Source organism: Hipposideros armiger, unplaced genomic scaffold (genome assembly GCF_001890085.2).
Source record: "Hipposideros armiger isolate ML-2016 unplaced genomic scaffold, ASM189008v1 scaffold_500, whole genome shotgun sequence".
NCBI classification, from domain to species: Eukaryota; Metazoa; Chordata; class Mammalia; order Chiroptera; family Hipposideridae; genus Hipposideros; species Hipposideros armiger.
In genome coordinates, this window is record NW_017731850.1 from 870,738 (window position 1) to 885,375 (window position 14,638).

General features: G+C 38.9%; 1 protein-coding gene across 1 annotated transcript in view; it reads right to left on the reverse strand.

Moving 5' to 3' along the window:
• NCKAP5 (NCK associated protein 5) overlaps nucleotides 1-14,638 on the reverse strand; it is a 940,156-nt gene that overhangs the window by 318,121 nt on the left and 607,397 nt on the right. The window contains exon 9 of the mRNA XM_019667544.1: nucleotides 6,534-6,683. Coding sequence (XP_019523089.1) covers nucleotides 6,534-6,683 — 150 coding nt within the window. The remainder of the gene's footprint in view (nucleotides 1-6,533; nucleotides 6,684-14,638) is intronic.

A 14,638-nucleotide genomic window follows, 5' to 3' on the forward strand; every position in this document is an offset into this window, starting at 1 on the left:
TGGGTGAGGGGGTGGGGGGGGGACAAGACAGAAAAAGCTGCCAGACGTGGTCTGAAACTTTGAGTTAATCTATGCCTTCATCCACTGTTATACTTCAGTTTCTGGTTACATGTCTGTTCTTCCTTTTGTTTAAGTCAGTCTGAGTAGGGCATCCATGACTTATAATTGAAAGAGTGATCACAGCACCTTGAAAGAACAGCAGGATCGCTGTATTGTCAAGTTTTCTGAAGAATTTAGGTCTTTAAAGTAGTTTTAGCGGCCCTCCTATTGCTTTCTCCTATATTGAGCAGTAATGGTGGCTCCTTAGAGGGTGGCTTGGGTGCTTTTGTTCTGACTGTGCTGCTCCCATCAGAAACATTTCTGGGATTCTTAACTTTGGAGAGCCACTGATTCTTAAATGGATGTGAGACAATCTAACTGCCTACCTCCATAACTGTTTAAAAGAATGATCACATTTTAAATATTCTATTAAAATATTTGTGTATAAAGGCTTCTGGACCCAGATGTTCATCACAACATTATAATAATGAGAAAGTGTCAAAAACCTAAGTAGTCAAAAGACAGAGGTTAAATAAATGGTAGTCAGCATCCATTGAATACATTTCTGCACAGCCATTAAATCCTAATTTAAGGAACATTGAATAACATGGGGAAATAGTTTTCATATGTTACATAAAAGAGCAAGCTACTAAACTATATAAAGTGATATTTTATGATTTCCTGACTTGATTAAGTACAACAAAGGAAAACAAAAAAGACTGGAAAATATACATGCCCAAGTATTAATAGCAGACATTTCTGATTGGTATAATTACAATTTATCTATTTCTTTATATTTTCTTAATTTTCTATAAGGTAGCTATTTACTACTTTTATAATCAGCAAAATGCTAATACAAATGCTAATACTGACATAGGAAGGGGTGATTTTTTTCAGCTTCAAGCCCCTGTTCTAAAGGAGGAGTTTTTGTCTCTAATCCTAGTTTAGTGATTGTTGCTAGGTGACCCACAGTTGGATACAAATTAATCAGGAGAAAGATATACACCAGACACTTGAAGACAGGGATGTCTGGAGTTACCTGTCAGTAAGCTGTCATAGAATCTAAAGATTAGAAGGAAACAGTTAAGAATTTCTATTCAGACTATCAACAGCATGATGCTTTATAACGTAAAAAAATTATTTTTACATTTTCTTAGAATTGGAGAGGATAAAAGTGATAGGAAGAACAAAATAAGAACTTAAAACCAATCAGGAATGCTAAGAAATTAGACTGTTACTCACATCAGCAAGGAGCAGAAGTCACACGTGGGCATGTCTTACCCACAGCCACACCAGGGGAGACATCACAGGTAGGTAAGAAGCCACTTCAGAGCACTTTTGATTACAAGCTTTCCTCAGGCATGAGAGCTCTCTGGCATTGGGCATATGTGGGAAGGGAGTCTGAATCAGAGTATGAAGATTCAGAAAAAGCTCTACTCAAGACTGGGGGCAAAGAAATCTTGGATTCAACTGAACAGAAGCGGACCTAAGGCATTTCAGGAGCTTCGAATATCATTCTAAAAGCTATATCTGTGGTTCTCAAGCCTGGCTGTGCAGCTGATCAACTGTAGTGTTGTATAAAAATACACATGTTTGGCTTCTATCTTAGACTTGAAGACTTAGAATGTCCCAGGCTGTCTTCTAGGCATCTGAAATTTCTAGAAGTTCTGTTTCTGCATGGGTTTCATCCCTCTTGTCTGCTTGCAGATTTCACTCCTACCCTTACATTTCTCTCTTTTGCATTGTGGACTCCGCCCTTTCCATCAGATCATTCATCAGTACACTAGCTTGCCCTAATGTTACTTGAGTTTTTAAAAGAACTTCTCTTGTACTTTGTCTTTTTTTTTTTTTCAGGTATGACTCTCCCCATGTCATCTCAATCACAGGAAAACTTCTCAAAAGAGCTGTCTGTATATACTGTCTCCACATTCTTACATTGCCACCTACACCAAACAGAAACTGTTGTTATCTTTTAGCTCACCCAACACTTCCAGAGCCAACAAGGAGTTCTGTGCTTCCTCTCTCTTACTCTTTTAGCAGCATTCAACAAGGTTGCCCTTGAAAAACTTTCTTCTTTAGGCTTCTATGACACCTCAGCCCTTCTGATATCCCTCCTACCACACCAACTACTCTTTCCCAGTCTCATTGGCTGGCCCTTCTTCCTCTGCCAACCTCTGCTGGAGGGGCACCCAGGGTCTGTCCTCTGCCCTCTTAAGGTCCACATTTACACTGACTTCTGATGCAGCTTTATTAAGTCTCACAACATAGACTGTCTGTCATCTATATGCTGATGACTCTCCAATCCATATTTCTAGCCCTGACCTTGGCCTGGGATATCCAATTGCCTACGGAATGCCATCACTTGAATGTTTAATAGGCATCTCAACTTAACACGGCCCAAAAACCCCTGATGACTGTACATTTCTTTCGCCACGTCACCTCTCCTCCAAGCCTTGCATCTCAGAAATTTGGTACAACCCCATATGCAGTTACTAAGGGCAGAAAAGTGGAAGTCACCCTTGATTTCTCACTTTCTCTTATATTCTACATCCAATCCATCATTAATTCCAGTAGGTTTTCCTTCTAAAATATATTCTTACTTGACCATTTCTTAACAACATAGCGTAGTGGAACCATACAAATGGAGTTCAAATTCTGACTCTCATACTTACTATGTGCCCTGGCAAGTTATCAACCTTTCTGGGGCTCATCTTTAAAGTGGGTATGATAGTAATCATATCTCTCTCATCCCAGAGGGTTGTTATGGTGATTAAAACAGTATATATATATATATATATATATATATATATATATATATATATATATATATTGATTGGAACAGTGCTTAGAACATCGTAAGCTTGTCAACACAGACATTATTATTCTGCACCAGGAAGATCCCTTGAGTTAGTGGTGTGGGATGAAGTAAGAGAGAAGAGTAGTCCTTTCATAGAAGGGGCCTGTCACATGGTGAAAATGATGAGCTTTATTCTGAGCAAGCAGTTTCTGAAATAGCAGGCTATCTAAATGTAAAAGAGAAAATACCATATCTAACACTGAAAAGTTACAGAAAATATGCAAGTGACATCCAGATCACCCATGTGGTCCTTACAGCACAAATATGAAGTATACCAAATGGTTTCTCCATCCCACCTCAGGATCCTGAGCAAAAATTATATTTTAGACCCATTGACACTGAGTAGAGAAAACAATTGCTAAGAGGAGAAAGAAAACGTGTGTGTGTGTGTGTGTGTGTGTGTGTGTGTGTGTGTGTGTGATTATTATTTTGACTGCTGGCCTTAGAGTTCTTTTTGGAAGGTAAATGTCCTATTTAGCAAAATACCCTGATGAACTCTGGGAATGATATGGGTTGAGAGCATGAGTGAAGTGCAGAGACACAAAGAGCTCTGCATAATAATGATGGGGAACTTGGCTGTGGGAGAGGGAGCAAGTGAGCAGCAGCTGGCCATGTTTATGGTATGAGGCTGAGAACTGAGGAGAAGGGCTAGTGAGAAATGCCCTGCAGATGAAGGACTTGGAGAAAACAGAGCTGTTGAAAGACCAACTTCAAAGCCTTTGGAGTCTTCTGCCATGACCAATTAGCCTCTGTGGGGTTTGATTTTGGAAAAATTGAGTAAAGGGGGCTCTGTTTCACATGAGGTTGCTTCTGAAAACAGAAGAAAGAGGGATTTAAAATTGAATGCAAATAAGAGTTCAGCCCCAGAAATGACCACAAGAGGGAATGATTCTGGGGTGAAGGTGACACTAGACTTTCATCAGGCTGAGGAGATAATGTGCTTAGACAATATTTACTTAATTCTCAGTCAGGGGCTCCGCACCTACAGACCAGGTGTTTTTAAATATTATCATGATACTAATCAAGAACATAATACTAAAAGTCAACGCTGCCTCTGCTTTTCCACACCTTCTTGGGACTTGTTTGGAGAGCAGAAATGAAGGAGGGCTGCTTTCCATCACCCTTAAAATAATTTGTCAGTGCTTCCCACAACACCAGGGGCCTAAGGGCTAGGGTCCACAGATCCATCGTGGTCTCAAAAATACACTGATAAAAAAATATATTTTTTTCTGTTTTTCTAAAATCTTGCTGTACAACATCAAAATATGCGGAAGTAATTTTGAAGAATTATGTTTAATTTCCCTGCAATCTTCCAAAAAGCATTTTGCTAAAGTGCATAAATCTGCGTGGGGGCCTGTGACTAGCTCTGACTGCAGTGTGTCAGAATGAGTCCTCCATGTTCCCACAATAATGGCTAACATATGCAAAGGATCCCATACAGAAAGCACATGCAGTACATTTTTAAAAGCAATGTGAAATTAAGTAACATGTGAGATTCATATGAAACTTGGAAGAGATATATATATGTGTATATATACATATGTATGTATTTAATGAAGCTCTCTTATTATCTGTTCAAGTAGACAATAGTGAGATATTTGGGGGCAGGGAGAGAGTAAACTTAATACCACCAAAACCCAAGGGAACAAGCAGTGATACTGTGCCTAGAGGGCATTAATTTAGAAAATAAAATATTTTTGTGAATTAAAATTTTGAAGCTTAATGGCATTTAGAGATATCATCTATTGCATCCAACGAATGTCGGAAGCAAGAGTTGTTACCTAAAGTATAAAGTCCTCAGTAAAAGGGGGGAAAAAATGAAAGAAAAGAAATATTACTTCTCTTTTACTCAGTAAGGATTTAAGAAACATTCACTGCCAAAGATATTTTTAAAATATCTCTTGGTTGGATTAAATAAAATGTCCTTTACAAAGTTGTCTTAATAACAATTAGGTGAACTAAGAGCAATGTTCACTGTGATAATAAAACTAACAATTTCAGTACATGGTTCTAGGGAAGTAAGAAATTGTAATATCCACTCATTCCTATAGTTAAATCCAGTTAATTAAACCTCAAGACAGCCATGAGTTTCCCAAGACTCTCAGAGACCTCGGTCTCCCTTGAGAAGGCCTTCCCACCTTGAACAGTGACTATTTTCAAAACAACGAAAGCATGACAACCTTTGGGGAGAAAGAGATGATTTCTGGTCGCTTGCCCAAGGGGAGCTGCTAGAGTTGACCTCTCTTCTGTCCACATGTGACACCACTTGCTTAATCTGTCTACCTTTGGTCCCTCCTGTGTGCAGTAGCTGAATTTTTTCATTCACAGCTCTTGTGATCATTGTATCCATATAAATAGGAAAAATAATGATTTAAGGACAGGCAGAACCTTGGAGTAGGTAGATAGAAGAGACCATGATAAATATTAAATCATTTAATCCTTATTACTTCCCTATAAGACAAATTACTTTTATTATCCCCATTTCTGCAGTTGAAAAAACTGAGGCATGGAGAACCTAATTAATGCACCCAAGGTTTCAACGTAGAAAGTAGTAGAACTGGGCTTTAAACCAAACCCTGGGAATCTGGCCCCAGAGCCCATAAGCTTCATGATTTTGCTTTACTACTGCTGAGGACACTAGGGTAAAAAGGGCAGGCCCACTACAGGAAGGGAGGAACGAAGCCCAGGAAACACGACGTCTCCAGGTCTTGTTCCTTCACTTTATTGAAGTGTTCAGAATTTTGTAAACCCTATGGAAGAGCTACATTTTTAGAGGTTCTGAAGGCCCCTTGTAGTTTAAGAAGAGATGGGCTACCCACAGTCCTTGCTTAAAAGTAATTAAGTCCCAGTTCTATATGCTAATGGAAAACTTACTGAAAGGAAATAAGCCAACTCATTGAAAAAAAGGCAACTTCACTGAATCTTTCAGCACGTGAAATCTCAATCAAGAACTAATAACTGGAATGCTCTTTGAGGAGTGCTATAAACATTCAGAAATTAACAGCTGGAGTGAGGTCAAATGTCATTAAATAATAGATCAGTGGTTTCAAACTGTTTTGGAGGACTGTCATGGTTCAAAAGCCTCTCTCAAGCACCCTTTAGCTAAGATTCACCTCTACTTTCATGTTTTACATGTTGAACTTCTGCACAGATTGTTTTTTTTTACTTTTGGAAAGAATGGTTCTATTGTTTAAAATATAATTTTTGTTTGTTTGTTTACAATCATCCTTACATAGTATTGGATATTTTGTTTATTCATGTACTCATTCACTCATTCTATTAGGTACTGGGAAAACAAAGTGAAATATCAAACGGCTTCTTCCTTCAAGTAGCTGGAGATTTTAGGGGAACTGGTCCAGTTTAAGGGCTGAACTGAATTTAAAGTGAATTATTGTCCTACCTACTCTTTTTTAAGGCAATACAATCATTGTCACTAGGTCAAGACTGAGTGATACAAATGATGAACAAAAGCTCATCATTAACAAAGTAATCACAATGGGAGAGGCTAGATCCTATTAGTCTGGGGGAACTGAGAACAGAGAAAGGAAGATTTATACTCACCCAAAACCCGGGCCAATAAAAGAAGCAGAACACTGTTATTTTTCTTTAAATGTGTAAAAATTGTTTCATTTCTTACCTCGAGAGCTTTCAATCTTTCTAACAGAAATTTGGTCTTTTCTTTCCCCTCGTCTGCACTGCTGCTTTCGCTCCGCGAATCTTCATCTACCACCATGTGAAGATCATCCAAAGCCTCTTTGTGTTTCCTCTCATCCTCTGACAGTTTTTCCTAAAGCAAGAGAGAATTATTGTTTTCAATAATCTCTGCTGAAAAATAAGCAAGTCTACGGCTGAAAAGTTTGGAATCGCCCTATTGCTTTTGCATTCTTTTCAGGCTGAGGTAGAGGTTTTTCTAAACACGCTCTGAGTGGTGCTTATATTAGTAAACACAGTAGATATTTTTTAATGAATCCTTGCAGGACCTCTGAATGCACTTGACCTCTACCCAGTGGGAGAGGTGACCTAACTAACAACAAAGCCTTGGATGATGGAGTCATGCAGTTAATTCATTTTTATCTACACCATGGGATTCTGCTGTGCTTTAAACTGGGGGAAAATAAATCAACCTTCATACCTTGATTTGCAAACAGCTTAGCTCCTCAAATAAGAATAATTAAAGTCACTGGACATTAAGCCATTTAATTAATTTAAGAGAAATATTGAAATGATAGTGAATTCTAAGTGACTTCTTAGACTTCAGAATTCTAAGCTGAATCCAATTAGTTCTTTTGGATCAGTAATGACACAGCTCTTAAGGACCCCTTGTTCCTTTTGTCACACTCCAGGATTTGTAGTATAGCCTTGAGGCAGACATAAAATGTTGTTATCTTGTCTTGTCTCCCTGTTGGAAGCACCTCACTCAACCTTGTCTCTGGCAGCTTTTTGGAAGTTGAGAAGTGTTAATTTGAGCCTCATGACTGGCTCTTGTTTCCAAGGGGGGAAAAATGACAAGAGAATATCAGATAGATAGATAGATAGATAGATAGATAGATAGATAGATAGATAGATAGATAGATAAGGAGAGAGAATATCATATGAAAAAAAATCTCCTCCATTTTGTACATGTATCAAGACCTTCGTGCTACAGAACCAGGTGACATCACTCATCACACTATTTAATTCTAACCACAATGCTCCAGAAATCATCTTAATACAGCTGGTTGTCAACTGTAGGCTAAATTGGATTATCAACGATTGGAGACTTCTTTATATTTAGCACTAAACTAAGATCATTTGCAAATACAGAAGCACAAAAGATATGATTCTTAACCTCTAGGCACTTATGAAATCTACTTAGAGAAGAACAGCATAAGAGAAAAAAAAGCAGGTTTTCAAACTGTATTCACAAAAATGCTTTGGAGGTTTTAAAATAGTTTAAGTTATTTTTTGAAAATGAATTATGAAGTGTGTAAAAATGATGTCTGTATGTATATATACATATATGTGTATGTATAGCTATATACAAATATCTGGAGACCACACAGTATCTTGATCCATATTAATCTGTTTTGTATAGATTTCAAGATAAAATTTCTCCCTGTCATCTCTTTGTATAAACGCACAATTGATTAGAAAGGTGATATAGCTCTTTATGAAATCAGGCCTTGGTGTGTCTAACCACACACGATATGCAGATGTGTTAACTTCCAAAGCATGTGTGAGTTCAGCTCAGATAAAAGTCAGGCAAGTTTAAGGTACAGGTCCTCAGGCCAGGACAAAAACCTAGGTCTCGATAGTATTTTTATAGTTTCATTTTTTAGAATTTGTTTACTTGTCAGACTTCCATTTCCATGATAAGGAATATGAAGTCTGTAGAGTTAGAAAATCACCTTTGAAATGAAGAGGCTCGCCTACTTCTCTTTTAAGATTTTGGATTACTTAGTTAAACATTAAACTGGGGTTGTAAAGCAAACTGTTTTTAAAAATATTATCTACATCTATTTCTCTACATGAACTATGGTTTTTCGTTGTTCTTTCAGCCAACTCCATAGATTGTATTTATACACACACACACACACACACACACACACACACACACATACACACACACAGATCTAAAGTGTCGAGGAACAGTGCTTAAATATCATTATATGAAACAACTAGAAATTATTCAAGATAATATAGATTATATATGAGTATTTAGATTCCATAAAACGCAAAGGCTATTTTACATAATTTGAAGAAAGGGTGATCAATGAGGTGAGAAGTGATTTCATGGAAATGAAATATGCCTTATTCTTTGACAGAGTGATGCAATTTGAATAGTTAGAGGCATATACTGGGATTTCTGGCCAAAGAGAAAACTGAAACAAAGCCTACCAGTCAGGAATAAATTTGTCTTTATTGGTTTATGAGAAAACCAGTCAGATTATCGCATAATTTTTTTTTTTTAGAGAGTAGTTGAGGAACAGAATTTGAAAGTAAAAGAGGAAAAGGATTCTTAGATATAAGAAAGAAAAATTCAGACACGATTCGTTTGTTCGTTTGTTCATCCTACAAATGTTCACTGAGCTCCAACTATTGGTGATGCAGGAAATATGGTAAAGTTTCATGAACATATATTTGAATGGTGCGAAACATGACCACCTCCAAATTAAATCAGTAAGTTATATAATTGTAGCTAGCGGTAAATGCTTAAAAAAAAATCCAACATTATAATGTGATGGACAGGAGAATGTTTAGGACAGTGTCAGATATAGTGACCTGAGTGTAAGGCTGGCTGAGGAGGTGGCCATTTGAGGTGAGACCAACTGTAGAGGAGGAAGCAGCCATGCGATGGTCTGGGAGAAAAGCATCCCAAAGAGAAGGAACAGCAAAGCAAATTCCCAGTGGCCCGGCTAAGCTTGCCTTGTGGGCTCACTGAGAAGAGTCCATATGATGGACTTATAATGATGAAAAAGTATGGATAGTAGGAAATGCGACAGCAAGAGAGCTAGACCATGGAGGATTTTGCAAGGCACAGAAAGCGGTTTGGGTTTTATTCTAAAATGCAGTAAAGAGGAATTGGAGGCTAAGAGGGGGAGTGATAGGTTCTAATTTAAATTTTAGAAACATCATTCTGACTGTTGCAATGGAGGCTGAGCTGTGGTCATAAACAACTGGGGGACCAGTTGAGAGGCCTTTACATAAGAAGGAATAAAAATTAGAAATACTTGGAAAGTTTTGGATAAGGACTTACTAAAAGCGGTTCTCATACTGGATTGGTAGGTCAGGAGCCCTGGTTTCAAAGCCCTGCTTTTATATTTTTGCACCTTGCTGGGCAAATCATTGGACCTTTTGAGCCCTCAGTTTCATCCAGATGGAAAGTAAAAGGGTTGGGCTAAATATCCCATCTAACGCTGAAGTTCTAAGAATTCAATTATTCAAGACAATTTTCAGGAGGGAAATACTGTTGATATGCTCAATGGTAACTGAGATGACAAGAGAACAGAAAAGGGACCTCTACATTTTGTAATAAGGTTGTTAGTGGGAACTTGAGAGCTGTTTAACGAAAGTGTGATGATGCCACTGAAATTGTCAGTGGTTAAGCAAAAAGTGAAATGAGAGAAAATAGAGGCAATTTTCTTAGATGCTTATTTGAAAGTTTGGCAGGGCAGAGAAGGGAATATAAGGAACTATGGCTGATGGGCATTGCAAAACAGACATCTTTTTCAAGATACAGGAAACTGAGTTGTTTGAAGAACTAAAGAGAAGAGAGAGCACTGGAGACGGCAGCAAAGGTGGGAATGTACGAAGAAGAGACATTTAAAATAGGGAAGGCGGAAGATGAAGGGCATTGATAAAAAAGCAAGGCTTTTCGAATGTAGTTCCCTGCAAAATATCACTTTGCAGCTTACTTTCCCAGTTAGTATTTGTAAATCGTTAGTGTCTAGCTTGGGTTCTTACAGAACAAGGATTTGAGTGCATGTATTGGGTTGTCGGAAAAGTCATGACGCATTTTTGCAATGAAAAACATAGAAAAAGTACGTCATGACTTTTCCGACTACCCAATAGTTCATTTGAGAATTGCAGGCAACAGGAGTAGGGAAGTGAGTCAGGGAAGGGAGGGAGCCATACAAGGGCACATTACTAAGTAACTGAAGCTAATTCCATGGGAAAGTCAGGGAAATGAGGCAAAACACAGGCCTCAGAATCATTCCACCCCAGGAGTGAGGGAGTTGGAGTGTTTAAGCACCAACCTCTGAGAATCAATGGTGGAGGGCAGCTCCTAGGTGTCATTTTCCTGGCATTTACAGCCTACCACAGGCAGTGAGACTCTGCATACTTCTCACATAAAAGTGCCTGCCCTCTGACACAGCCACTGACAGCTGGGCATCATGGGAGCACTATGGATGGTTCTGGGATAGGGGCAGGGCACTGCCAATGTCCACTGCAGGTAGAGAGGAAGTGGTGTGACTGCTCTGATGTGACACCACTCAGGAAAAAAGGCCATATCTGTAGGCTGCTCAGGCTACTCATTGACCTAAAAACATACCTCCTCATGTGTTTTATATTCTAAAATGCTCTGAAACAAATCCAAAGGTAGAGTTATCTGTCCTGTCCTTTTCTTTGCTCTTGTCTCCTTCATCAGTTCCCAATGAGAGCGTTAGGGTATAATGCAATAATGAGAAAAAGGGAAGATGGAAAGGACATAGTTTAAGTAGATGAGCAAAAGAGAAAAATATGAGAGAAAATAGTAGAAGAGAGAATGTTCTGAGAGAGCCGAAAATATAGCTATATCCCATTGACAGATCACTATTGTCGATTTCAGAAAGAATAGCTGTTAAACTTATATTATACTCATAAAAGCATGATAATATTTTTTTAAAAAATCAAGTATATGTATTCTACTCATACATAAATAACCTAGATTTTTTTTTAATCACAAATTTTAGTTCCTTTGTTAATTAATCACCTGTGATACACATGCTAAAAAGAGAGCAAGACAGAAGTCAGAAACATGTAGTTTTAAACAAAATATATTCTCCTTATGAACCTTCAAGAGAAACACAAGAAAAATAAGTCAAGTCCACTCTGGAAAATGCCAAACTATGAAGAGAATAAGTTGATACCAGAGGTGACCTGTTTTCATGTTTCAGTTCTTTATGGACTTTCATCAGCAGTGAATTCTATAAAAGCAAGGCCACTACACAAACAACTTTCACTCCCCACATATTTCATATATGGTTGAGATCATAAGCTTGTTTACCTCAACAAATACCACTGGTTTGCAGGAAGCTCAAGATTTAGGAGCTCAGTTAGCATCCACGGGTTTAAATCATGTTTTGCCTTGTGGTAACATAGAACAACACTTAGAGCTGTAAGCTTCTCTAAGTGGTAACCAGGGTAATGACTCACCTTTGGGGGAGTCCTTATTTTTTTGTTCTCAAATAGTCAGTATCATCAGGCCTATGTAAAATAATATCAATCCACACACAGCTCTGTGTTGCATCAGTTCAGCTGAGACAGATGACAGTCCAGGGAGCTCAGTTAGTCCAAAGAGCGATCAGCAGAACTCTTCACTGTTCAGTCAAAAACATTATGGAGGGACATGATCAAAATGTCCTTTCCCCAAATGTGTCTTATTCATCTCTGGTCACCAGCTTCCCTATAGCCCAGCAGCACACAATGGGACTTGAGGAAATGAGATCACTGTACTTTATAATTAATTAACCCATCCATCCAACAAATATTTACTGAGCAACTGCTATGTATCAGGCAGTATGGAAGATGCGAGGGGTGCAAAGGTGAACAAAAAACACATGCGGCCCCTGTTTTCATGGAGCTCAGAGTCTTGTAGAAGGAGACAGTTAATAATCAAAATGCCACAGCAAATGTAAAATAGCACTGTGATAGGTACTGGGAAAAAGAGTTTCCAGGTGCTTCGAGAATCAATAACAGAGGGATACAAAAGAGAGTTCAGGAAAGCAAATGCCCATGGTTAATACCATGAGAATTAACCAGGAAGTGACCATGAGATAGAAGGAAAGGAGGGCAATTTAATAGCCTGAAAGGAGGCCTGTGAGGCTGGGGAGGGAAATGAGGCTGGATAGGCAGATGGGGCCAGGCCACAAGTCCAAGAATTTTGCCTTTACCCTAAGGATAATGGAAAGCCATTGACTGTGTGTGTGTGTGTGTGTGTGTGTGTGTGTGTGTGTGAAAGAGAGAGAGAGAGAGAGAGAGAGAGAGAGAGAGAGAGAGAGNGAGAGAGAGAGAGAGAGAGAGAGAGAGAGAGAGAGAGAGAAAGAGAGATCATAGGAGTTGGGTTCTGAAGTAACCCTCTGGGGCAGTGCAGTGGTGAATGGATTGGACGGAGATTAACAAAGATGGGAAAATAAGATGCCACTGCAACTGTCTAAGCACCAGTTGACTGAACTATGATCAAAATGAAAAGCTCACAAAATGAAACCTGATAGTTTGTAAGTCATCTTGTAATTTTGACTCTTTAGTATGCAGTTCCTCCAAGAATGACAAATAAGTAACATTTTCTTAGGTCACTGTTGTTCTGAGTGGGCCAACAGCCCCTGCCAGGGGCGTTGATGGGGGTGAGGAGAGAAGTGTTGCTTGTTTAAAATTCAGATACTTGGGTCAACTCTGGCCCTAGTGAATCCCAATATCTAACAGTGGAACCAGGCATCTTTAATTTTAGAGAACATGCCAGGTAACTGTAATCCATGTCGAAGTTTAAGAGCCTCTGGACAGAGAAGCTCCACCATTGAATATGAATCACTTTCCCTTTAGATAAGTTTTTGAAGTTGCAGATTTGATTTAATTTTTATAATTAAGAAGTAAATGAACAGTAATTATTCAGATTAATATCCTCTGGAGAGTAAAGGGCGGTGGCTATTAGGAGTATACTGGGACTATAGCTGTCAGCAAAGCAAGCTGGAACATATCCATCTATTGCTTACTAAATCCTACTTCAGTAATAGTATATGTCAGATGTTGACATATACCGGGGGTGCCAAAAAACGTATACAAGTGGACACTTTGGTCAACGTTGCTCAAGCAGTAGTTCACCATCATCAGAAGTGTCTGGACGCTGATGGCAACAACTTTGAGCACCTCTTGTAATTGCAGAAGTCAGACATGACTTATATTCATCTTTTGTTATTGGTATACATTGAGTATTACAATTTTAATAGTTTTTCTTTCTTAAAATGTGTATACAGTTTTTTGGCACCCTCTGTACAATAGAAACAACCCTATATTTGTGCAATGAGAGACCCTTAGAAAATTTCTGAGTTCTGAGAGTTCAATGCCCACCATATTATGGTTGTGCTTTTTCATGGAAGCAGATGGCATTAACAGTTTGTAACTGCTTTCAATGGCTTCTACAGCAAGGAAACTAAGGTTCTAAGAGATAGCTTCTATGTGTGCAATATGAGAGAAAACCAATTTTCCTGCTTAGAACGGCTTTTTAATTTAAAAATAATTTTTGCTTGCCTCTCGTTTTTATAAAAAATAAGGAGAAATCTGTCCATCAGTGTCCTAAATGAGTCAGGAAATGGAAATTGGCTCTCACAGTGGGCTCATAATTTCTATCAGAAGAAAAGTATTAAAAGAAGTTTAAACATTCTTGTCCCTTCCCCTAAACCCTCCCCATGCTTAGCTCCACTGGGTGTGTATGGTTTTCTCGTTGTGTGTGCAAAGGCTTGGCTTCAACATGGTGGCTCTGCTGTCTTCCACCCCATCACTGGGGGAGTGACACTAGGTCTGAGCCCAGGACTTTGAGGATAATTGAAGAACAGCAAATTAAGGAAGAGGGGAAAGACAGTATGTGTCACATTTGGACATATCTTGGCATTTCATTTGATAGGATAAAGGGAGAGTTAATGTCATCTGTTTCTTAAGGTCCATCAAACTATGGCCATTTCCATTTCACTATGGCCGATTCTTATCTAGAGTGATAAGTCTATCTATTCTTATCTAAGGTGGGAACACAGACCCATTTTTATCAAGTTTTAGAGCTAGAAATAAGAAATCTACATTCCGGGCCCGCCTAGTGGCGCAAAGGTTAAGACCTGGCTTGGGATGCCAGAGGGCCCCTGTTCGGAGGATCCCACATATGAGGACCGGTGACACTGCCCTCCACAGCTAAGATGCTGAACAACAGCTCGAACTGGAGCTGGGCTGCCGTGAGTCGCCGGCGACGGCGTAGGCTGCAGCCCCTGTGGCAGTGGGTTGCCATGGACTACTGTATGT